Genomic DNA, 25,944 nt, shown 5'->3' with positions numbered 1-25,944 from the left:
CATTTGTTGGGATTGTTACAGCACTATGTCTGCCCCATTTCTGGGACAACAGATCACTCATGAGTGCCCTGGATTAAAATAGCCTCCCCATCAAAGCTAGACTATTGCTTTTATATCTGGGAAAGCTATACTGTGTGTCTTAGAAAACTTATAGGTTACCCAGAAAACAGTTCAAGGCCTTTAGTCTCTGAGACAGTGGAGGAATCCACATGGATTTCTGGGAGATGGGAGCAGTGTTGTATGATGCTTTGGTCTTTACAGAAACACATACATTTTGTTAGTCATTCAGCCAGCACATCGAACAACTTACGTGTATTTTCTATCTTCGAAGGAGTAAACAGAACGTGGGAAGGTGGGGATGGGAAAAAGAAGCCAAACATAACATTTTCAAAGCTGCATTAACCTGATTATTTTAGGCCAAATGAGTAGATGCCTATAAGAATAACAAACTGGCTAATAATTTTAAAGTGTATATCTGTTATTTTCAAGTATAATAGAGATGGTTTTACTTTCAAATTCTGGTCCTTTAGAGCCTCATTTCCAAAACCTGGCTATGCATCAGAAACATAAAGCAAGTTAGTTAAAAATGAGATGCTTTTGACATCTCCTGAGGAATTCAGATTCAGCAAGTCTTGGGTAGGGTTAGAAATAAGTGCTTCAGTGATTTTGATGTGATATTTGAAAACCATTTCTTAAGTGGAACTGTTTTATTGTGTAGATACTAAATAATGGTTTGTGTTAATTACACACACAAACCAGGGGTGCCAAAAAATTGTGTACAAGTGGACACTTTGGTCAACATTGCTCAAGCAGTAGTGCGCTGTACTCAGAAGTGTCTGGACGCTGATGGTAACCAGTTTGAGCACCTCTTGTAATTGCAGAAGTCAAAACATGACTTGTATTCATCTTTTGCTATCAGTATATATTATTACAATTTTAACACAGTTTTTTCCTTTCTTAAAATGTGTACACATTTTTTTGTATATATATATATATATATATATATATATATATATATATATATATATATATATATATATATATATATATATATATATATAAATTCCAGCTATGATGGACTAGCCGGATCACACCAACCCTCATATTGAGACTAAAAAACTGATTAAACATCTATTTGAAGGTTGTAAAGAATTATTAAGACAGACAGGACTCAAATGGGCAAGACATTGGAGTCTGACACTTTTCTCTGTTTTCCACTTGGAGGCATTAGCTGATTTTGAACTGTGAGAATAAAAAGCCTAGCAGAAAGAGACTAGGAAGCTGAGCAGGGCTTTTGGCAGTCTCATGGGGCTGGGGAGACAACACCTGGAGTCCATGGCCAGCTAGAGAGGAATGGCCTCAGATAATACTCGAGGCCAGTATGTTCTCACAGTATGTTCCCCAGGCCAGCAGCCTCAGCAACGCCTGGGGACTTGTTGGAAATGCATATTCTTGAGCCCAGACCTTACTGAACCAGGAACCTTGGGAATAGGGCCCAGGAATCCGTGTTTTAGTAATTCCTTCGGTGAACTGAATCTATGCTAAAATTTGAGAACTACTTCTCTAGGCTTTCAGTTGGAACCCACTGCCTAAGAATGTGGGCAAACTAGATCAGACCACATAAAACCTGAACCCCAGTGTCTAGTCACTTCATTCCCGGACTAGATTAAGGCGGTCTGTCCCTATCCTGTGTGTGAGAAGCAAAAGTAAACTTTCTAAAATGATCCCTAGAATTTTTCATATGCAATGGTCAGCCTGCAATAACACATGAAGAGGAATACCAGGACAAAGGACCAAATGACCAAAATAAGATAAAATTCTAAATAAAGAGAGACTCACAAATGTTCAAGATATTGGAGTTTTCAGACACACACTTCAAACAACTTTGATTAATGAATTCATAAAGATAATGCTAAGATGTAGAATTTTAGCAGAGGTGGAATTTATAAAAAATCAAATGAAAATATAAATCTGACAAAATGTAATAATTGAGAACTTGTAAATAGGTATAACAGCAGACTGGACATAGCAGACAAGAAAATTATTGAACTGAAAGATTGATTAGCAAAAAACAGCCAACCTGAACAATATAGAGGGGGAAAAAAGGAAAAAGGAAATACAAAAATGAGCATAAGAGATATGTAGGACAGAATAAAAAGATAGAATGATTCCAAACTATAGATAAGCATTCTGAATGAAAATGCAATTTATAGTAGCTTTCTCCTATACACTAGGTCCCCATCTAACCAACCAAGCAACCCCAAAAACTCTGAACTTACCTTGCGCTTCAGAGGATACCATTTCAATTGTTTATTCTGTTTGTTGTCCAAGTCCCAAGTTTCCAAATCAAGTTCCACTTCCCCTAGAAAACTATTGCGTTTAAATGTATCCCGGTGCCATACAGACAGGTTCAGCTTCTGTGTCTTTAAGATTTCCTTTTCAATTTTATACTGCAGTTCAAAGAAGGAAATTAAAGTGGTGAATATTATTATCTTATGCCAAAGTTATAATAACATAGAGATGAAGAGAAAAGTCATCTGTGTAGATCAGATTTTCTCATCTATTAGGTTTCAAGTCTCAAGAATATTGCAAAGTCATCTTATTCTAAGTGTCTTGTTTCTAAAAGCTAAAATCCATCTTTCACAAAAGCTGATTTTCTTTGCCCGTCTGGAAAAAGCAAACCATGGCTCAAATATCATAGCTGGTAATAGCTCTCTAAACACAAAAGCCAATTATTCATTTTTTTTTACTGGATGTTTTTAGTTCTAGCTAGGTATAACATAAATCAAATGCAATCTAAAAACACAAATTAAGTTTAATCCAATGGTCTGCTTTCTACCTAAGGACAAGGTATATTTTTAATAGACTTTATTTTTTAGAGGAGTTTTTGATTCACATCAAAACTGAGTGGAAAGTACAGCACCTGCCCCCATATACACACAGTCTCTCCCACTATTGCTATCCTGCAAGGACAAGGTATTTTTCAAGAAAAGATATACTTGATTTTTCCTGCTTTATATGGTCAAGTGGAAAATATTTGGCATCCTAAGAGTTTCATCTAAAATGTAGTCAGTCCTTGATTATATATAATCATAGAAGGGATAATAGTACTTCTAATCTAAAAATAATTTCTATTGGGCTTTATGATATAGTACTTGAATGTCCATTTTGGTTATAGCTGACTTGCCTTTCTCTGAATTTGCCATTCAAATTATCTGGCTTTTCCTGAGTATAGGGTTGAAGTAGCTGACCTAGAAATAGCTAGGGTGCTGAGGTATATCATAGTCAAGCTGTAATTAAAACTTGTTACAGAAAATTCACCCATGGATGACTGAGAGTTCATTTAACGCTATTTCTTTTCTTGGAGGATAACCAAACACTTGGACAGAATTTTCAGAAAGAGAGAATGAGCAACACTTTTTCTATTTGTAGTTTTAAATGATCTGTTCCTCATGACTAAGTCAGCATGATGCAGTTTGGGGGGAAAAAAAGAATGTGGGTATATGAGCCAGGAATGTTTTCCATTCACCTGTCCTTCCAATAAACATTTTTTGAGTACCTATCCCAGACACTGTACTACGAGTCAACATTTATTAAGTGTTTAATGTATACTAATTACTTCATGTATATTAACTCTTTTAATGTTCACAACTACTGTTGCAGGTAGGTAGGTACTATTATTATCTCCCCTTTGCAGATGTGAAACGCAAACAGGTTATTAAGTCATTTACCCAAGAACACACAGTTTATAAGCAACACAGAGTTGGTCCCTGCCCTCAGGGAACTTACAATATAATGAAAAAGCAGACAAACCAGTAAAATGCTGAGAGTTAATATAACCTATTCTTAAACAAGAAGACGGAGGCAGCAGATGGCAGGGGAACTGAGGGGTTAAGGACAGCCTCTCATTGGGAGAGGCATTTAAGACTGTAGGAGGTAGTTAAGGATAGAATGTGGGGAACATATTCCAGCCTAAAGGGACAGAAAGTTCCAGCAGCGTGAGAAAATGTAGTTCTTCCAAAGAACAGAAAAAAATCAGGGTGGCCTGAACAATGACTACAAATGTGAAAAGATGAGGCTGGAGCTCAGGCTGTGAAGGAACTGGTGTGCAAGTTAAGGGTGGGCTTGACCCTGAGGGTAATGGGAATCCTAAAAGATTTTAAACAGAGAAATAACAACCAGAATTATGCTTTTAGAAGATCATTTTTGTTGCAATGCTGTGTATCCTTGAGCAAGTTATTCTATTTCTCTAAGCTTCTTTTGCCTCACCTGTGGATGCAGATAATAACACCTGCCTGATAGGGTATGTAAGGAATGAATGAGATAATGCATGCAACATTTATGGTACATCATCTCATACAAAGCAGATTTTCAAAAACTGTTTATTCCTTTTCTTCTCCTCTCTTGGTGACTGATTTCATCTATACAGATGCTACTCAAGAAGACATAGCTATTTAAAAACAGATAGGTCACCATTTAGGATTTTCCTAGACAGAGAGTTCATAGATACCCGCAAAATCTCGTTATACACAGGATTCAAAGTTTTCTTCACTACAAGTGTTTTCTTCTTGCCCATTTTGCCCTTGTCTGGTAACAGGTAAGTCTTTACATATCTAAAAAGAGAATTGAACAGACAACAAAGTGAGAGAAAGCTGAAGTGATGTTTCCACTTTTACTTTAAAAAATGCATTGGGAATGGACAGAAATAATTATTTCATGATAATGAGAAAAACAGTAAGTAATAAATGTCCTCATAACACCTTTATACTTAAAAGTGTAAAGCAATTTCAGTGGAATTGGTAATTTTATATTGTTTTGAAGATTTTCAGAATTCTTTTCATTTGGGCTTATCTAATATGGGGGGGGGGGTGAGAAGACAACAGACCTCTAACAGAGTGCTTAATTCTATCAGCTTGTTTCCTATGAAGAAAGGCTTTGGTGCTTGCAGAATTTTTTAAAAGTTTTTGTTACTGTCTTTTGAAAAAAAAATTAATCTTAGCACACACCTAATCAAGCCATATTAAATGTAAAAACAAAAGGATACTGAGCCCACTTGTTTTTACAATACAAGCAAAAAGAATTGGGCTTATGCTAGCAAAATAATTAAGAATCAGACTCCTGCATAGGGATAAGCAGGAAATACCATTTAACTTTTGCAAATACCCTGAAATGCATTAAACCTGTGATTGCAAAGATGAATTGGTAATTCCTCCTAAAGTTCTGTAGAGTATAATTTAAATATGGAAATTGCCTCATTCTAGAATTTTAGCTATTTCTGCACCACTGAACATTATGAAGTATGTGCCACATGTTGCTAATTTTAGAGAAAATTTCAGAGTGTCATGGAAAGAGCCTGGGATTCGAGCCCTCATTCTTCATTTTGCTGCTGACTGTCAGATTTTATGTAACTGGCTGCTTATTTTCTGTGGCCCTTGTTTTTCCTTATCTGTAAAAAAGAAGGACCTGGACAAGGTGACCTCAAAAGCCCCTTCTAACTTGAAACATTCTGTGCTTCTCTGACACTTTTGTAATCTGATCATTTTGGCATATGAATATATCAAGTAAATAAAACAGCATTTTCCTCGTTTTTTCCTTTCAAACATTCCTTTTTAACAGCAATGCCCTCGCTTCAATTGCTTTCTGTCCTCCCCAATTTCTACAAGATTACGAGTAACTCAGAGACAACAGTGACTCCAAGCTGTACTTACGGGTCTGAACGCTGTTTTTTACCATCTGCTGCTGCTAAGTCTTTACACTGGGCCACAAAGATGTGCAGCTCCTTCAGGGAGTCCACATAGTCAACGGCAAACTGGATGCTTCCTTTCACTTCCAGGTTGCCAAAGTCTCCACTATAAACGCTCATCACACTGCCACTCACCTGAAAGCATCAGAAACATGCAGCGCTTGTCTCCGTCTCAACCCAACGCAAGGATCATGGCTATAAGCCAGAACTTGCTTGCCATTATTTCTCTAGTTTGCATATAAAAGCAGTTAATTTAATATGGCATAAAGACACAGCAACACAGACAACCCGACATGATATACATAGTCCAACTAGAGTTTTTTAAAATTGCCCCTAAGACACAGAGATGAAAAGTGAAATAAAAAAAATTTTTTTAAAGTGTAATGCAAAGTTACTTAGATACTGGCTCATTTCATAGCAGGGTGATTTTATGGTAAGGGCTATTCAGAGTTTCATTTCTAGGCATGCTTAGTATTTAAAGTGTTAAAGAAAGGGGATGTGAAGAAGGCCCAGGCACACAAATCACAGTGACACGTTGCTCTATCCAATTTCCAAGGCACTGAAAAGGAATTTTACTATGTTGCCCATCCACTGTACCTAGGAAAATGCTTCCTGAGCCATATGCTTTTAGAGGTCAGGAAGGGTAGAAAATGGATGATTGATGAAGGGAGTTTAAAGTCTTCCCAAGACCATGCATTAGATTGTTAGCTGCAGAAATTCAACTTAAATAGATTCTTAAAAAAAAAAAAAAAGATTTGAGAAATGTGAAGCTAGTAAGAATTTAAGCACAGCTTTATCATTTGTTTAGCATACGTGGGCCACATACCTGGAAAGATTTGTGCATGTGCATGTGTATGTATATCAGAGAAATACTTGGATTAGTGTATGTAGATATATTTACATATACACAGAGGGTGCCAAAAAATGTATACACATTTTAAGAAAGGAAAAAACTGTATTAAAATTGTAATGCACAATATATACCGATAACAAGAGATGAATACAAGTCACGTTTGACTTCTGCAATTATAAGAGGTGCTCAAAATGGTTACCATCAGCATCCTAGACACTTCTGATTAGAGGGAACTACTGTTTGGGCATAGACAGCCCCTCTTAAAATGCGTATACATTTTTTTTGGCACCCTCTGTATATTCCTACACACATACTACAAGCACACACAACTACCTCACTTTAAGAAAGAAGTCCTATGTAAAGTCAAATTCTCTAAATCAAATGTGAGCAACCACATTTAAATAACTTTTCTTTTACAACCCTGTTCAGAATCCTTCTATAAGGCATAGAATCACCTCTCGTTCTTTTATGGGATTCAGTACTTTTATTTATAAAGCTTTCTAAAAGAGAGGTACCATTCTATACCTGCCAACAGTATATAAAAGTATGTCTGATAAAGCAGACTTTATAATAGACACCTGTTTCTTGCACAGAAAAATTTAGTGGTTCATTTGGTTGGAAATTCAGGTTTATTTTTGAAGTGCTTATATAGAAGAGGCCAAATTGATTTATAATGGGTATAAACTCTCTGATGCTTAAAAAAAGAAAAAGGAAGATGTAGCTAGCCAGAAGCCAACGGTGGTTTAGAAGAAAAAGCTCATGCCCTTGGGATTTGAGAACTACAACAGAAGGGCATTTTACGGTAGCAGGGGGCATGGCAGAACCAGGTTCACAGAAGCGGCAAGATATTAACACGGAGCCTTTGTTTACATACAGAAGACAAGGACGTCATGCCAGAGGAGCTGCTAAGATTGGTTAAAGAGCTTGGGCTCTTCTTGTGTCTGCTGAGCTGGTAACTGCTTTCTGATGCTGTATCTGTTTCTCTGTCATCACTCTACAAAACATCATATAATATACACAAAATTTAAATGCAGAATGAGTCAAGATCAGAATCTCTGTTTAAAGATAATATGTTGGTATCCCACTGATCTATGACATTTCCCAAGGTCAAAGGACACAAGTGCTAATTGCCAAGGAATGGGATTCAGGATGGGGTGAGTGGTCTGCCTCGGACCTCACGGAAGGAGGAAAGTAGGCTTAGCTACCAAAATAACAGAGTAAATTTTTTTTTCTTCACCTACAAGGTTGTCCCAAGGTGCTACAGAAGACAGCATGACAGTGAGCTTTCTTGTTCTTTCTTAATATTACATAGTCATGTTTCTTGGAGCATTTTACTGATATAGATGAGAAATTAACTTTACCCAGACAGTAAAATGTCTGAGATTTACTGTCAAAACATAAAACGTCATGCTTCGTTCCCCCCACTATTAACATAGCCCCAACTTCCCTAAAAGTCAAATCTTTTACTTGAGATACTATATTAAAGTAGGAAAAATAAATGCTCGTCTGATCTGCTTTAACTAAAAGCTATATATTTAAACCACCTCGTATGAACGTCGATAGCGCTTTGTGCTTATCTTTTTGTTGCTATAGGGAAGTGTATTAAATTATACATTCTACCCACATTAAGCATTTAACACATTTTTGGAAAAAAAATAGCAACAAAGTGCTTATGTTATATATGTCTCAGGAAATATTTACCTGGGCTGAGAAAGGAAAATAGCAATAAGTTTTATTATATTTAGATCTAAAGTTTATTAGATGGCAGCTTTAAAAATTCGTGATTGAGAATGAGCTCCTTTGGGGGTTAGAGAGTTCATGGCTCCTGGGGTGAGGGAAACCATCGCGGCAGAGGAGTTAGTTCATGCCAACATATTCCAGGGCCATGCAATTATGTATCAACATAACAGGTGCCAATTCCAGTGCAGATTAAGAAAGGAGTTGAAGAAAAACAAAATTTATGACTTATATGGGTGAGAAAAGAACACTCAAGGATTAAAAAAGAAAATCCATGCCTTTCTAAAGTCTCTGTTGTCACACTGTCCCCCACACGTTTACAGCCCATTTCCTTCTGTTACAGCATGTACTACATTCTACCTAGTATATCAGGTCATTAGTTAATTGTTGGAAGGATGGGATCCTGTGTCAACGGGATGTTGACCCGCGACACAGTTGGCACTGAACACATCATTGATGCTAAGTCTCAAAGGGATAATGGACAAAGGAGCAAGGCCTGATTTCATCTCCATTTTCTTTAGTATTCCATCCAACCCCATGTACTTTGAAAGGTAAAATGATACAGCTTAATTTAGCATCTCTGATGCACAAACTCAAACGATTTAGATTCTTTTGTGTGGAGCTGAGACCACAGGTTAAAACTGAAGGGAGGAGAAAAATTTAAAAAACCAGGCAGGAACTGACATAATTTGCCTCTCAGATTATTTATATGGTCCATTCACATAACCATCCAAGATCAAAGCACATTACAAAGGTATAAGAGCATGGAAACTCCATAAAGTGCCTATCGCTGGCCTCCAACTAAGATGAGTCAGTTTCAAAGAATGAGTGGTTCTTTCCAAAGGAGCTGTAATGTGGGCTCTTAAGCATATGCAAGGGCTGACTATTTGCAGTTACAGTTCGTCTAAGGCCCAAGGATGGTGCCCAGGAAGTGGGGGAGGAAGGGGTATAATGTATGTCCAGAGCTTTCTTCATATTCCATCTACAAAGAGAATGCTTGAGGATAAAGCTTTTTATTTCACCATCAAAAATCAGACCCAACTTGCAAATAGCAATAGCTAACATTTACTGGATACTGACTATGTGTCAGGCCCTGTGCTATGTGTTTTCTCTGCATTATCTCACTGAGTCCTTACAACCTAATGAGGTAGGTACTAGGAAACCAGACTCAGGGATGTTAAGGAACTTGTCCATGATCACACAGCAAATAGTAGCACAGCCAGGACTAGGAATGTCTGACTCCAAAGCTCTCCTAACTACCTGGTTGCCAGAACATGGAATCTTAATTAAGTCAAAGGACCTGAGTTATAGTATTAGATCTATTTTTTAGTAGCTGTTGGGTTTGGGGAAGGTTATTTAACCTCTCTGAGGCTCTTTCTTCTTTTATAAAATGGAGAAAATAGTACTTACCATATTTAGTTACAGGATGAATATTAAGTGCCTGGTAATGACTAGGTACTCAGTGAGTGGTAGTAATAGTCTCGTGCTTACTGGAGACAGTAGGTACAGTGGTTAACAGCATGGGAGCCGGATCCGGGCTCCAGTCCTGGTTCAACCCCTTTCTGGCTGAGTGAGGTTACTTCACCTCTCTTAGCCTCAGTTTCCTCATCTGTAATATCTGGGAATCATAAGGTAGCCCACCGCCCAGGTCTGTTGGAGGATTAAACGAGATAATGTATATAACGTTCCTATACCCGGTAGACAAGTCTGCTATGTCATTGTTACATGATTATTTTAACACATTGAGGATGGGGCACTTAAATTGTTTAAATGCATGTTCCTGGGGTTTAAACCATTTAAATCAACCTTTATACTGTGTTTTTTAAAAATTTATAACAAATTCGCTATTTTTGTGAACTGAAATTTATAAGTACCGATCTACCCTATCAACCCCCTTCATGTTCATATTATACTGAAAAATACTAATAGGTTTTTTTCTTTACTTCTTCATTTCTCCGTGGAATATCAACCATTGTTGACTTGTGAATTGTGGAAATCATGTTGACAACATGAGTATCCCTCCAGGATTGAAGAATTTCACCCTTTTTCCTGAATGTGATTTCGCCATGTTTCAGAGACTGTGATTCGTTTTTCGTTTCTGGAGGAAGACCCCTGTTCACTCTGATTGTTCCACATCCTCTAACGCAAATCTGTGTCACCGGTCTACAATGCGTTAACAAATGCTTTCAAGCTAGTTATGCTACCTAGACTAAGCTTTCACAAATCAACTCTGCTCCAAACTACAGAGGGGTAGTTAGTGCGTGCCAACATATTTCTGCCTGGATTTCTTATTTTGTACCTACTTTGAAACAAAAGTCACATTCCCCAATCTATGCAATTTGACTTCACTACCAAAAAGAGTTACTGTTTGAGTCAAATGAGACATACCTTGCCTCATTCCAGGATCAACAACACTACCTCTATTGATAAGAAAGGCAAGGGTCAGTCCTGCTGACCTCTGTGGCCTCTGCCACGGCTGAATACAAATACAAAAGCCTTGGTATAGCATAACCACCTCTGTGGTTCCATTTTCCTGAAGGTACAAAAGACAAACTTGCCTCATCTTGGAGAAATGCCGGAACAGACTTGCTCATCCTTTTGAGTTTGTCGGGGTGGGAAAACGGATTATCAGGCTGTGAAGGCACTGTGGAAACTAAACAGCAGCATTTCCATTCAAAATTATCCATACAATTGTCAGACACACATAAGGTACAAGCTGAGAACACACTTTTCTTTCACCCATGAACAGAGGTGTTTTTGTAACAAGGTTAAAGGCACAGTAGTTCACATGCACAGGACCATAAGGTAAGCAACATGCAGTTTTCATAAAATATATAGGGAAAACTAGCAAGGAGTTGAACCAAATAGAAAAATAAAAATGAACTTAAAAACCATTAGTTTTATTGAACTGGACCTGGATCTGAATTATAGTAAAATGTGCTGCCTGTTTCATTAAGTTTTAACTTATTGTTTTTCACATCAGTATTTTGAACCACGAGATCTGTTCATTTATTGATTCATCTCCTTGAGATATATTTTAACATGCTGCAGGCTGAAAAACTATTTCATCGGACAGCAAGGATCTTTGTACACAACTCAATCATAAAAATGCCCTGGCTATTGAGTGTCTAAGAGAAGGTCTGTTTATTTAGTGATTGTGGGGATTACTTCTCTGGCAGTGTTTCTCACTCAGAATTATGAAAGACTACAATTTCAAAATGAATTACTTTATGAATATCAAAATTATTTAGATACCTGTCAACTCGGAGAATTTTCAATAGAGATACCTAAGGCCAAGTTTGAATGATTCAAGTTAGGGTACTCTAAAACTTTAATATAAAAATGTAGCAGGTGATTTCTTTCTGATACAGTAAATATATGTATGGAAGTCATAATAAGATGATAGAATTCTATTCCTAATTTGTATCACTCTAGTTAGAAAACGATTTTCTTCTTTGTCTAAGAATCACAATATCTGAGCTTTTCTTGTGGTGAGAGCTTTTATATTAAATGAGTTCACATTTTTCAAGGCACTTAGAACAGTGCCTGGCATGTATAAGGAGGCTCTATATAAGTATTTGCTAAACAAAAAAAATATTATGATAGAGATTCTTCTAATTATCTTTTCAATGTGATACAAATATACTGACTTTGCTTTATCACTGAAAGAGATGCTAGGAAAACAGATAAAAATAAAATTATAGTCCTATATGTAACTCAAAAGGCTCAAATTCAGCCGTAAGCATTAGCTAAAGTAATCTTTAGTTAAATGAAGTCTAATGAAGAAAAACTGAAAACTGAACTACACATATTAAATATTTGCTTATTCACATAATAGCTCTCTCCTAGCCTTAGGCTCACAAATGTATCAAAATACATTTATGGTGTCTCACAAGATGGTACCCACCTTAATCACTTCCCATTAAACGTGTGTGTGTGTGTGTGTGTGTGTGTGTGTGTGTGTGTGTGTGTGTGTGTATTTGGGTGACTTATACAGAAGCAGTGTGAGATTAAGTCCCATGAGGGCACAGGAGAGCCCAATGAGCATGCAAAAACTTTTTATCACAACACTGTTCCCTGTGATTTTCAAAGTATATCCACTACTCAAATGTAGTCAGTTTTACATTTATTGGGCTTCAGTTATTTGTGTTTTGATCATATATTTCATTTTCTTCAGTTAATCATTTAAAAAATTTTTTTTAATTTTTTCAATTACAGTTGACAGTCAATATTATATTAGTTTCAAGAATAGAGATCATGTATTTCATTTTGTCTTGTGGTAAGAATACACTCTTCACTAGAGAAAAGGAATCATCTCAGCCCAGGCATTAAGAGTCATCTTAGAAAATACCGTTAAAAAGAGAGAAATTAATTTATCCAGAATTCACCATATGATTAGCCTATTTGCCTGGACCAATAACTAAGCTAATCAGAAGGTCACAAATGAAGATGCAGATATATTGGATGGAAGGATAGACAGACAGACAGACAGACAGACAGATGGATAGACAGACAGATGGATATCTATGTCTGTGTTTCATTTTCACTTCTCAGGCTAAATGTTGAACAAAACAGCAAGATAAAAATAAGATGCCCAAATTTAAGTATTTGCCAGTTCAAAAGCAACTGAAAAAGCCCCTTTACCCAGCACCCCTCCGAGGGGCTGCAGTCTTGTTTTCTCTGCTGCAGCGGGACAGAGAACATACACCAAGGGCCGAAGCCTGGATTGTCTGTTTCCCTAGGTAGTTCTGAAGAATTGGTCAGTTCGTGTGCCAACGCTCAGCAACTTCGTTTCTGACAGGGGGACCTCATGAGCAAACTTTCCGATTTCAGACCAGCTGCCACTGCCTTCTAGCACTGGCACTTTGCTTCTCTACCTAATGGCTCCTTCATTTAAGTGGCTCTTCTCATTAAGACCTATTAGCACATCCAAAGATTGTTGGGAAACTGTTGTTAAAAATCCCGTGGACTCCTAAGGGCAGGCATGTGTATCATTATCTTCAGATCTTCCTGCCTAGGATTATGAAACTGACTGAAACCTGGAAGCTAAGAAGACATACACGCATACCTGCATGCTTTGCTAGGCCCACAAATAGCTGTCTAATGTCGTGTCTGTCCTCAACACAGTAGTCACTGTTAAGTACAGCCATCTTAAGATTGTACAGAAAAGAGTGTAGAATCATTATCTTTGCTTGGTGGTGGATATTAATTAGTTGATGGACATTAGCCACCACAGGGGTGCATTTATTTCCTAAGATTCAGAAGTTCACTTGCTTTACATATTAAATATATACTGATCAAGTCCAGTTTTGAACCTCAGAGTTTAAACCCTGGACATAATAACATTTGCTTCTCTAGACATGTAGAGGCATATACAACCATACTACATACTAATTGTCACAGTACAGTTGTTTCTTAGATCCAAATAAACCATAAATTGCTTCATGTCTACAGTCTCGTATAAAGGCCACAGAGATCCAATACTCAGGACCACACTGCAACATAAAAGCCAAGTGACATTGGAAGGTGCCAACTTTCTTTTAGGCAAAGACACAAAGAGCAGAGAGACTAATGAAAGGATAATATGCAGCATTAACATATATATGTAATACATTTATATGCATAGATAATAATTTTTTTAAATATGTAACTCTCCCTCGGTAGAACCACAAATTAATCCTTCAACACAGACAGTAGTAAAAAGTTTTTAATACAACCCTTGCCGGAATGAAATAGTTTTGTAAGCTGCAAGAGTTTAGTACCAATAAGAAAGGTGTGTTACATTAAATGGGGTTAGTGATTTCAGTATATTTCACACCATGTCAGGTGGCAACATTTAGTCATTTGTGAAAAAGAGCCTGCTACTCACTTCCTGGTATGCATTCATTTGTATCTGGTTCCTGATCTGCTTTTTGATCTACTCAGAAGGGCAACAACATGGAGAATAAATACCATTTTAACAGAAGGATTAAAGAGACATGAAAGTAAAGCTCAAATGTCAGTTTCACAAGTGAGGCTCCAGAATACACCTGACGGGTTTTCAGCTTGCTTCGATCCATTCCCCAGTAGGACTCTTCATGAGCCTCCTTAGGGCTCCTGTTCAACTAAAAACCCAACGTCCAGCATAGGAGCTGTTTGCATCTTTCCTCCAATTCCCTAAGCCATGGCATGGAACACGGAAGGAGCACTGGACAACGAGTAATGGAGCTGAGATTCTCGTCCCAACCTTCCCACTGACTGACTAGCTGCAGGACCTTAGTCGAGTCACCTAATTTCCCAGAGCTTTTCTTATCTGTAAAACGAAGGTAAAAATCCCTGTCCCACCTATTTCAATGAGGTTGTTGTAAACAGAGTAAGAAGGACAAAACTATTACATAAAAGTAAGGAAGGGTCTTGGAAGAGCTCTGTTACTGCTTTTATGTGGGAGAGCTCAGTGAATATACATTTTTATTTTTATAGTGAAGGCAATTTCGAAAACAAAATTCCAGCCTACAAATATAAATTATACATTTGCATGAATGCTGAACTATAAAAATCAGACTCATTTCCATTCCCTACTCCCACCAAGGCACTGTTACCTTATTCAAGTAATAGCTGATCAACCGATAAGCTTCAAAATCTTCTGACTCCTTAATATTCAGAATCAGTTAATTTTACCCTTGGTCTATGCTGTTATTTACATGAGCAGAGGCAGGATCCTCACTTTTGTTCCGGGACTCTTTCCTTTGAATATAAAGCTTTACCAGGTATGCCCAGAGAGATCTAAATGCTGAGACTTGAGAATCAAATAGATAACTTAACCGAGGAACCCACTCCACTCTTCCTGCTTTCATAGGGAGTTCTGCAAGTCAGAGTGGCAAAAATCAGCTATTCCCCACAGAAATACAATTTCTTATTTATAGAAACCCTCGCTTCCCAGGGGTCTCCGATGAGATCCTCACAATGATAGCATAAAGCCTTAAGAATAGAAACAGTATTAAACGCACCAAGTCAGAACCGTTTTATAATAACTTAGGCACCATTCATCACACAGTAGCAAATGACGTTTCTATCTATCCACCAGCTTCATCCCCGTGACTGCCCAAAGCGCCCCAGAATCTAATACACAGACAGACATGCAAATATATAAAGATATTTACCATCTTCAGCACTACGTACTAATTCTTCTGGCAGATTATCTACTTTTGCTTGATCTGTTCAGGAGAAATTAACAAATGGTTAACACGGCTGACTCTTGGTGAGAAAGAACAATGCGATGGTCCCTGAAACCCCCCCGGAGTTGGAAGCAATTAGTCAAGATGCAGTGAGGGGTGCAACCAAGATGTCTTCCCCCAAATACTTTCTCTTTAGATTAGCAACTTGAGCCAGTGCCATAGCAGAAGCTCCCATTTCAGCCCCGATGCAGCTTACATCAGCACACTGCTGCACACGGACTCCCAAGGGTTAGAGGGTTAGCTCAGAGCAAGCAATCGGCTGGCAGCAGGAGAAAGCACCGGGCTGCAACAGCCTCTCTATTCTTCTAAAAAGGGTAAGATGCTAACCATGACTAACACCTTCCCAAACCCATGGACATTAACAAATATTTCTGTGTATGCATCACCATTTGTGTACGCCTCTGGGAGCCTTGCTTGGGAAGTCAACTGAAGAGATGTAACTGGGGACCAGCTGCTAAGTGGAATCTTGGCAGGCTAGTGTGAGAGTGGGTATCGGTATTTGGAAGGGAGCGTGCAGGAATACCCATCAGCTGATGGTGATTTTTTTTTTAACCCTACACATTCCTGAGGACTTTAAAGCTGCACCGTGGAAATAGCCTCAAGCTATGCAGGCAAGAGGTTTGCCAAATTGAACAATCGTTGCTGAGGTGTTTTTTTTGTTGTTGTTTATTTTTTTCCCCCCTCAGGGCCCATCACCAAGAACAATCAAGGTTGTCCAACAAAGGGATTGCACACTCCTTCTCTGGAAGCATTCAGGCGGATGTGGGGGTTGGCCACCTGTTGAGGGGGCTTTAGAGGGAATTCCTGCATTGGAGGAAGTTTGGAATGGGTGACCTTCAAGGACCCTTCCAAGCCTGAGATTCCAAGATCTTTGGCAGGGTTAGGACTGCATGCCAAATTAGGAATACTGACTTCGGAGCCCTGGGAATCTCTGAATTTTAGACATTGTTTAGTGTTGTTGTTTTTTTCTCCTTTTCCTTTTTAAATTCTGACTTCTTAATCTCAATTGCAGATGCATAAAAAGTATTCTAAACATGACAATGGTTAATTTTTAATCATGAGTTTGGCAGTGATTAACTTTCACTCAATAACTTTTCTCATGACCATCTGCAATCCTGGGGGATGTTACCTTAGCTTAAAACAATAAGAACAAAACCCCTAGAAGTCATGATTGCTGAGTTCATTTGTCTGGCTCACAAGTCCCTATATTCATACGTTATGTTTTATGTTAGTACTTAAGAAATCCTTTGCCCATTAAAGCAGCAACCAGTGGGAAACAGTGTGCCTCAAGTGTTGCATGTCATGTACTCTTTGGGCTTATTGTTCCAGTGTCCAAAAGAAATACATGAAAAGAAGGGATAAAAGAGAAAGGAAAGTCCTTGATGCCAGGGGCTAATTCATCTCCATATTATTCAAAATTCATCAGCCGTCCAACACTGTCATATATAACACGGTGACTTCATAAATGCTCTTGACAATAGTCTGTTGATTTTGAGACCCGGCTCTGCTGCGTGATACTAAGCAAGTTTCTTTACATCTCTGAGCTTCATTTTCCTCATCTGAAAAATGGGGATAACAGCTTGTCCCTCACAGGGATGCTTATGCCAGATAAATGAAACAATGCATGTAAAACGCTTAGCCAAGTCTTGGCACATAGCACACAATGAATGTTCGTTGTTACTACTAGAATCACTAGCTACCATAATCTTTTAAAACTCACTGTACTTGAATAAACATGCAAACTGGGATGCTTCAATACAAGGAAACCTACTGTTCTAGTAACCAAACCTCATACATTATTTTAAAAGCACAGTTCCAGCCGCATTAGGGTGAGCCTCTTTAGCTCACTTGGGAAAGGTTATTCTCATCTGTTAAGCCCCCCGTTAGGGGTTTCAGTGCATCACAGCATGCAGTGAGGCCACAGAGGAGCACATAAGCATTTCTAAGCTTAGATGGGGCATGAATAGGGGGCAAACTGTATTCTCACTTGATGAATCTGATGAAATGTCTTCTAGACTTTTGGAAGGCATTTTCCTAGCAGCGCTCCTTTCCAAAGTTTTCAAAACAGGACTGGGTTCTTCTTCTGAACCTGTTACAAGACAAAACCGATGAACGCTGCACAATACCAAAAAAAAAAAAAAACCAAAAAAAAAAAACCTCACCAAACTCTTAATTATCAATGGACACTGAAATGTAGGTTAAAAGGAGCATTATGCCATAAGCCTGTACAGTTTTATTTACTCTATGAAGCACTTCACAGAAGAAAATTTCTTCACTAATAGTATGCCCTTTAAAAAAATTAATTTTCTTGGTCAAGAAATATGTGCAAGCATAAATCATGTAGAAAGAAGATTACCACATTAATGTCTTCTACACCTCTATTTTAGGCACACGATTTGCTCTGTGCCAGACTTTGAATCTTTCTACTTCATTTCTAGCTTTTGAAGATAGCCACAAAATGGTTTCTGGAGCATTAAAAAAATTAGCTGAAAACTATAGAAGGCATGATTCAGATGTTTGACATCTGTGTATAATCGAATACACAGATGGGTGAAGTCTCTTGATCAACAGATGTAGGCTTTTGGGGTTTCATGAGCTAGTAAAATTTCCATCAAAATGTTGGGAAATGACATGAGATAGCTGACTTTTTATTTTACTAAGGCATTTTAGATGGGGGGTGAGGGGTGGCTGTGATCTACCATCTACTAATGCCTTTACTTTATAAAAGGAGAGACATTTTAGGACTAAAAGGTGGGGGAAGGGCATAACCTCAGAATATGATCATTGAATACATCTAACCTTATAAAAAATCTCTCTAGATAGTACTTAATTTTTTCTAATTTGACAGTAGAAACTCCATCATGGATGAACTCTGGTCTGAGTACTATCATTTATCACTGATGTATTCTCAGTGTCTAAAACTGTGGTTGGCAACAGGCACTTCAGAAATGTTTGTGAAACCAATGAATGAGTCCATTAATGAGTCAATGAATTTGGGAACCACTTCTCTAGATAATATTTTACTGAAACGCATCCCAGTTCTGCTTACTGTTAATAGGTATTCTACAGCAAATGGATTCTAAGGTGAATTACATTTGGGGCGCTTTGTGTACATATTTAAAAGGTTCCTCACTGTTGACCTTCTCAAAAACTTTAATATGCTAACCACGTGTCTAACCTCCTAGCATTTTCAAAAGTATTTGACTGTGGAACCCCTCCAGCTCCTTTTGAAAGAAGCATATTGAGGTGTTGGTTGGTGTAGAGCTCAGTCAAGTATGTTAGGTTGTTCACCAACATTATGGTGCCTTTGTAGTTGGGCTTCTCCCTACTGTCACCCCACCTCACACACTTGTTTTAAAATAATAATTTGGGTTCGAGGACTAATAAAACTATGACTACCATTTTATATCTCTAACTTGGTTTATAATTTTAAAATCTCTGGGCTCTGTCTGGGTGGTTATTTAAAATTGATTACTTCATTTTTAGATAGAATTTTTACTGTCCAATCAGTTAGGCTGATATATTATAAACATAGCTATGTACAGTAGGCAACAGTCTCCAGTGTCAGTGCAAATTGACAAGACCTCCTCCTCCTAAGAGTCAGTCTGCCTAGTAACCGATGGGGGAGCTTAGTAAACGTCTAGTTCAACAAGTTTAACATCTTGCATGTCTGGTTTCAGGGACTGGTATTTCCCTTTCCTTTTCTTACCAGCAACACTTGTTAAAGGGCTTCAACTTAATTAGTTAGGATTAAAGACAGATTCTTTGGTCAGTTTTCAAGAAACCCTACAGTCAGGAAAACTTATTTATTCTCAATGAGACAAAAGGGAGTTTGAAAATGACAAATCCTATTAAAATTATTAGGAAGGTGATCAACACTAGTTATTGTGTGCCTTTGGTTAAAATGTCCCACCAGAGAGCATCCTTTATCATTTCATCACTCTAATCAGGTACCTTCTCATTCCTATTTGCTCCTGCATTTCTCTGCTAAAATGCCTGCGTTGATCAGAGCAGCAAACTGACAAAAACCCTATGTTTTAAAGCCTGGCCAAAACCAGTAACCTCAAGTCTACTTAGAGGAATATGGTAATCGATTAAGATCTTCATCTATTTAGTCAAGGCTGCAGCCAAAGAAATGCGGCAAGCCAGGCAATGCCCGTAGGTGGAATCAGGTGAAGCCATCTGACCAAAGTCAGACTCTAGGAGGGAAGATTCTGCAGATAATTGAAAACAAGAGGGAGAGAGTGGCAATAAAAACTCTGCAGCACTAGGTATCCAAGGGAAAATTCTAGCTGGGCACTTCATTCCTGGTATTTAGCCAGTACTATGGTCAGGTATTTCTCCTAAAAGATAAATCTATGCCCATTTGTGGCAATTTTTTTGCCACAAATCTTGCCAGAGACTTTTATTTGGATTGCCAATTATGAAAGAAATTCCAATTATTTCCAGGAATAAAACTAGCAGGAATGTCTTCTAAACCCAAAAAGTTTTTTAAAAAATATTTTTAAAACCTAAAAGTTCTATTGTTGATGAATGAGAATCAGAATAAAGAGAATAAAGTGCCAGTGAGAACGTTAATGAGAATTCATAAAATTCTAAAACACTCCCTTGTAGGTAACACTATCTCTATGTAACTTATTTAATTAAAAAATATAAAAGGAAATGCAGTTTTTTATTAACAAAGTCTAGGGGGAACTCAAGTGATAAGACTTTAGCACCATTTGGGAGTGTCAAATGAATTCCAGTTTAAAAAATTCTATTGCCCCTTCCATCATCATTAACCAATGGGTTAAAAACTTCAAAATGCTCACTGGAGGTATTTCTCCAGCTTTCTGCATTAGAGCCGATGTTGCCATCTGAAAATTCAGAGTCAGAGACACCTTCTTTTTCTTCCTCTTCCTTTTGTCTCTTATATGGTGATGCCAGAAACAACTCAACATTACTTGTTTTTGTAGGATTTTCCTTGTTGGTCAGGAGAGGACTAGGTTGCCTATTTCTGGACACACGAATTGCTTCAAGACCCACTGCGAAGCCAGGTTTCTTAAAAGTCTCTTCTCGAGCCCGTGCACACTCACTTCCACTATTTATGTATTCTAGGGGTTTCATGGTTTCACTGGTCCCTATTTCATGGCCCACATGAAGTGGGGTTCCAGGGATCTCAACTCTACTTTCAGAACCACAAAGATCCACTGACAAATCAGTCACAGCTTCTCCTCCCAACACTTTGTCACATAGGTGGGCCTGAGATTTGAAAACGTGACTCGTAAGCTTCATTCCAGGGGCCTCTTGGGTTCTCCCCAAGAACCTGGCCTGCTGGGGCTGTGAATTCCCATTCTCAGGAGTTTCTTCCTTCAGTGACACCTGGGGCTGATAAGAAGGAGTTTCAGATATTTCTCTAAGGAGTTTCTCAAAACCCATATCAAAAGCGCTCTCAGTTATTGATGGAGCTTCAGACTTTTTTACTGTTTCTTTTATTTCCTCGGGATGGAACTCAGAAGCAGCTTGCCTGGTCACCTGAATACTACCTACTAACTTTGATGGAGGAAGAGTCCCTGTGTCCCTTTCATACTTCGAAAGGGGAGTTCCCATTGTTTCTTTCAGTAGTTTTTCTAAGCCTGCACTGAATTCAAGTAGTTCTGATTTAGGTTGAATAATTGTTTCCCTCACAATTTCTGCCACTTCCTGAGGTAACTTTTTGCCACACTGAGCAACCGTGGAACCAGATGAGCTAAGGATTTGTTCTGATGGAGCTATTTTGATGGCAGCTAAATAAGATCCAACTTCATGAGTTTTATCAGGAACTACATTGAGGGAATAAAAGTCCTTTCTATCTGGGACTATGACGTCTGTTGTGGCCGATGGTGGGATACCTCCCAAAGAAGTTTTGGGATTAGCTGCCGCTTGTATTCCTTCAGGAAATTCTGCTTTTACTTCTCCAGTAACTACTTCCCTCCCAACTGGATAACTCAACCAAGCTTCTCGAAGTAGTTTTTGTAACACAACATTCACATCATCCAATACAGGTTTGGGTGGGAGAATGACTTTTTCTACAGTCTCTGAAATTTCCCTTTGGGAAGGCAGTGTCTTCTCCTGGGGGGCAAGATCACCCTCCCTGGAAGGCGTATCTTGGGGACAGTTGGCCATGTTCCCAAAAGAACCCTTTCTATGAAGATAGGGAGTTTGATCCAATGGGTGAGACCCTTCTGCAGCCATCTGAAACAAGTTCTCCGTGTTTAGCTGGCACTCACCACTTTCAGCTTTCTGGGGGAGATCTGTTTTTCCCAAAGTTTCTTCCCCCTCTGGAAAAGGAGCTATTCTCTCTCTCTGATCAGCTGACGAATTGCAACTCAGTTCTATCCCTTTGTCAAAAGCTCCACTCTCTTCAGGCTCAGAGCTGATCCTCGTGGTAACAGAATCCAACTTGGTTTGCGAGGGAGAGGGTATAGGTCCAGTTCCTTCCTTCAGGAGTTTGTCTAGACTAGCAGCCCAGGCGTTTAGTTCAACCTTTGGAGGAGCTACTGTTTTGCTGACATGTTCATTAATGATTTCCTTACGTCTTTTGGCTTCTTCATCAGTATCAGCAAAATCTGTCTTTCCAGGCCATGTCCTATTTTCAGAAACACCTGGTTCAAGCACTTGCTTTCCATGAACTTTTCCACCAGAAGAAGGCTGGATTACTGGCGATGAAGCTTCTGAAAGCAGCTTCTGTAAGCTGTCATTAAAAATAACTTTGTAGTCTTTAGACAAAACGCTGGTTTTCACTATGGATTCTTGAACCTCTTGGTCTGAGTAATCCTTTTCTTCCTTGGAAACTGGAGTACCAAACCTTTCAGTATTCTTTTCCACATTTTCCTTTGATGACTCATTTCCTGGCAACTGATGAGTGGACTTTCTGGGTGGTCTCCATGGAAATGTGGTTTCATCTGGTGACACCTGGAGTGTGCACTTGGAATTCAATTTCTCTTTTTCCTCTGTTACTGGAACTGTTTTTTGGCTCAGAAGTGTCTCTATTTCATCAGTACTTTTCCCTGATGATTCAAGGTCATGGAATTCTTTAGGTTTCTGGCTATTAAAAGGCACTGAATTTTTTTGGCTTGTTGTGATAGTATTCTCAACATTATTCTGACTGTTTGGATTGGCTCCTAAGTCCCAAAACTTTCTCAAATTCTCAAATTGAGAGTGATTATAGACCTGTTCTGTATTGGGTTCATCCATTCTTTCTTTTAGGGGCATAACTTTAAAGTTGGGATTTGATTCAACAATTAGAGATCTGTCTTTCTCCAAAGAAGTATGTATTTCAGTCCCAACATTTGAAGGATGTTGCAGTGCCGGAAAAGTGATGTCTCTTCCAGAATGCAAACTCTCTGCCACTGGCAATCTTTTTACAGGCTCGTTTATCTTATTCTGAAACAGAGACACTTTACCTGATTGGTCAGCTAAAGGATTCTTTTTGAATGGACCTAATATTTGGGCCTTGGTCTCTTCATGTTTATTTGAGGAATCAAAACTGGAGAGATGGACTGCTTGGCCATCCTCATCTAGGACCACTTGTTTGGCAGTGACTTGGTTATATTCATTCTGGTCTGTAGATAAACTGTCCATGAACTTCACAGGCTGATATGCTTTAGCAGAAGGTTGTCCCTGACTATATGAAGATATGGGTTCTTTATGAATTAACTTAGCTGCAGCTTTCTCACCTTCCCAAAATGATATTCTGTCGCTTACTCTTTTGTATTTCTCTCTTTGCACTTGGTTCTTGGGAACCTCACTAGCTTTTTCTTGTAGTTGGTCCCCAGGATTCTTACAAGAAGATTTGTTGCTGGCAGCCCCAGGGAGCAACTCAATATTCTCTGGCTCCAAAGAAGCTTTCTGGATGAAAGTAGCTCCTCCTTTGCTCTTTCTCTCTGTCCTCACGTTGTCTTTCAAACTTGATTCTTTGACAATTTTTGAAGTGTTAAAATTCACCTCTGAGTTTCCTCTATTTTTTTCATAAACATGAACCTTAGGCTCTTCGTTACCTAAGCTGCCAGCATTCTTACTGTTGCAAGGAACTTGGTCTGCTGCATCAGATCCTTTGAGGGCACTATAGGAATAGTTACTGGTTGGGGGAGGTACCCCATTGCCTTCTATGGTTTTTGAAGCTTGCCTATAGTCCACAGTTTTACTCCCTTGATTTGGACTGTAGATTTCAAATGGATGCAATATGCCTGGACCTCCCTTGCCTTGTTGGGACATATTAATAGATTTGGGTTTGATATTTGAATTATCTTGCCAATTTCCAGAAGGCAGCATATTTCCCTCTACCTGGAACGTTGAATCAGATCTCACAGGTGTCGATTCAACTTTAGTGGATAATACAGCTTTTGAGCCATTTTCATTTAGACTGGTGTCATCTGTCACCAAGGCAGTAGCGATCTGTGATTTTGAGCCTGTTTTTTCTTGGGACTCTATTCTTCCGGAATGTTGGAGAGATGACTCACTGTCATCTGACTGAGAACTTCGGTTAAACCAGTCTAGGACTTTAGATATGGAATCATCAGTTGTCTTCCTTATCTCAGTGGCATATGGAACAGAGCATGATGATGTCTTAGCTTTTAGGGCCTTGAGAAGAGGAGGCTTACCTTGCTGATGGTCTCTAGAACTGCGATCAGGTTCAACACGAGACAGTTCATCTGCAATACAGAAATGCTTTTCTAAATAAGAAAAGAGAATACTTAAAGAATTATTATTCAACAACTTACATTATCTTTTAAAAAAAGAACTTTGTATTTTTTATATGTTCCACAACACTAGCTGTTTATATCAGCATTTTTCAGGAGTTATAATGTAAACCATTCTAATTAAGATATTCTACCAAATATGTCCTATGTAAAGGAAGCTAAATGCAGAGCCCTGGAAGTATGAGGTTAGACTGAATTGGGAAATTTCTTTGAAGTCTCTGGTTTATTTAAAAAATTCATGTGAATTTTGTATTGTGCTCCATGTTACATTTTATATATTAATTTTTTTCCACTCTCAAGTCTTTGCATGAAATTGACACTCCAGAAACATACACCGTGTTGATTTTATTATTCCACCTATCCACTGGCACACTCATAAACCCTAGAAGGGGCTTATAATCAAGTTTGAAAAACACAGACTTAGGAGATTTCAGGATTTGGAAAAATAACTTTCAAGGAAGATTCAACAAGGAGTTCCCTCCAGAGCCTTAGTATGGCACAATGAGGATATTTGCATTCCCGGGCCTTACTCCTGATCTATTAAACCAGAGTCTCTGAAGATGGGGTCCAGGAATCTTTACTAACAGCTATTCCAGTGATTGTTGTGCATACTGGAGTTTTAGGACTATGATCTCAAGAGGCTCCTTCATTATTCCCTACTTCCCTCCTATAATTTGTGCATTAGAAGTAGTTTCTATGAGCCAAATAAACTAAAATGAGAACTGAAGGAGAATGGGATCTACACCTGTTCCCTGATGTTGGCTAACCAATGGCTAGGAGGCTAGAGAAGGATTTTTAAGTTCTAAGCTATCAAGAAAGTAGACAGAGTCCTTTCTGAACCGTAATCACACAGGGTACATTTAGATAAGGAACTCAGATATTCTTCCCCTTCAGTTAAGGCTCAGGTGTTTTAGCATTTCTCCCTCTTCCATATAAATGCTAAGCTAAGCAATACACATTCCTGAAAGTTTTGTGACCTGAATTTTTATGAAGTCAGCTACGTTTCAAATGCACTAGAGGACATATCAGTTAATAAAATTCTATCTTTAATTTTAATCATTAACTCTGGCTAAATGTGAAAACAACAAAGTCTTAAACAATAATTGGCACATAGTGGATACTGGTTCCCTTTCTTAATTACACATTGCACTATTAAATATATGTCAATAATTGTGAAGTTTCTTTGAGAAGTCTTTAAGAATTTTGTGTTAGGGCCGGCTGAGTGGCTCAGTTGGTTAAGAGCTCGCTCAAGAGTTTGAGCTCTGAGCAACAGCAGTTTGATTCCCGGCCCGACCTGAGCAGCCGCTGAGCTGCCAACCGGTGGCAGGATGGCTCAGCTAAAAAAAAAAAAAGGAATTTTGTGTTAGTCTGTTTAACAGAAAACTACTCATTGATGAAAAATGTTTGTGATATACTGTTACTGAAAAAAGAAGTTGGAGCAGTATAAACATAATTTAAAATTATATCCATGCCTGAAAGTTATTGAAAAGCTCTACAATTAAATGTTAGCAATAGTTAATCTGGGTAATGACATCACAGATGATATTTGTTTCATTCTGTGTGCATTTCTTTCTTTTTTAAAAAAATAATAAAATTAGTAATTGGAAGTGATGGTAAGAGGAGTCAATTTTGCTTCCATCTACCATATATTTTAGCTATGGAGGTATAGCATCATTT

The 25,944-nt window shown here is 38.3% G+C and overlaps 1 protein-coding gene across 19 annotated transcripts in view; it reads right to left on the bottom strand.

Annotated features, from left to right (window-relative positions):
• The window catches only part of SYTL2 (synaptotagmin like 2), a 115,197-nt gene that overhangs the window by 6,164 nt on the left and 83,089 nt on the right, over window positions 1–25,944 (bottom strand). For 6 of the 19 annotated variants that reach the window (XM_019643523.1, XM_019643525.1, XM_019643526.1 and 3 more), the window contains 8 exons: window positions 20,359–24,219; window positions 17,535–17,636; window positions 15,473–15,526; window positions 10,892–10,986; window positions 7,471–7,590; window positions 5,709–5,878; window positions 4,511–4,613; window positions 2,280–2,450 (listed from right to left, as the gene is read on the bottom strand). In XM_019643523.1, coding sequence (XP_019499068.1) covers window positions 2,280–2,450; window positions 4,511–4,613; window positions 5,709–5,878; window positions 7,471–7,590; window positions 10,892–10,986; window positions 15,473–15,526; window positions 17,535–17,636; window positions 20,359–24,219 — 4,676 coding nt within the window. Of the gene's footprint in view, window positions 1–2,279; window positions 2,451–4,510; window positions 4,614–5,708; window positions 5,879–7,470; window positions 7,591–9,743; window positions 10,136–10,891; window positions 10,987–14,202; window positions 14,251–15,472; window positions 15,527–15,743; window positions 15,868–15,933; window positions 16,022–17,534; window positions 17,637–20,358; window positions 24,220–25,944 lie in introns of those variants that run through there. The other 13 variants (XM_019643533.1, XM_019643535.1, XM_019643530.1 and 10 more) reach the window with 12 other exon arrangements.

Source organism: Hipposideros armiger, unplaced genomic scaffold, assembly GCF_001890085.2.
Source record: "Hipposideros armiger isolate ML-2016 unplaced genomic scaffold, ASM189008v1 scaffold_79, whole genome shotgun sequence".
NCBI classification, from domain to species: domain Eukaryota; kingdom Metazoa; phylum Chordata; class Mammalia; order Chiroptera; family Hipposideridae; genus Hipposideros; species Hipposideros armiger.
This window is presented reverse-complemented; position numbering and strand designations above follow the sequence as displayed.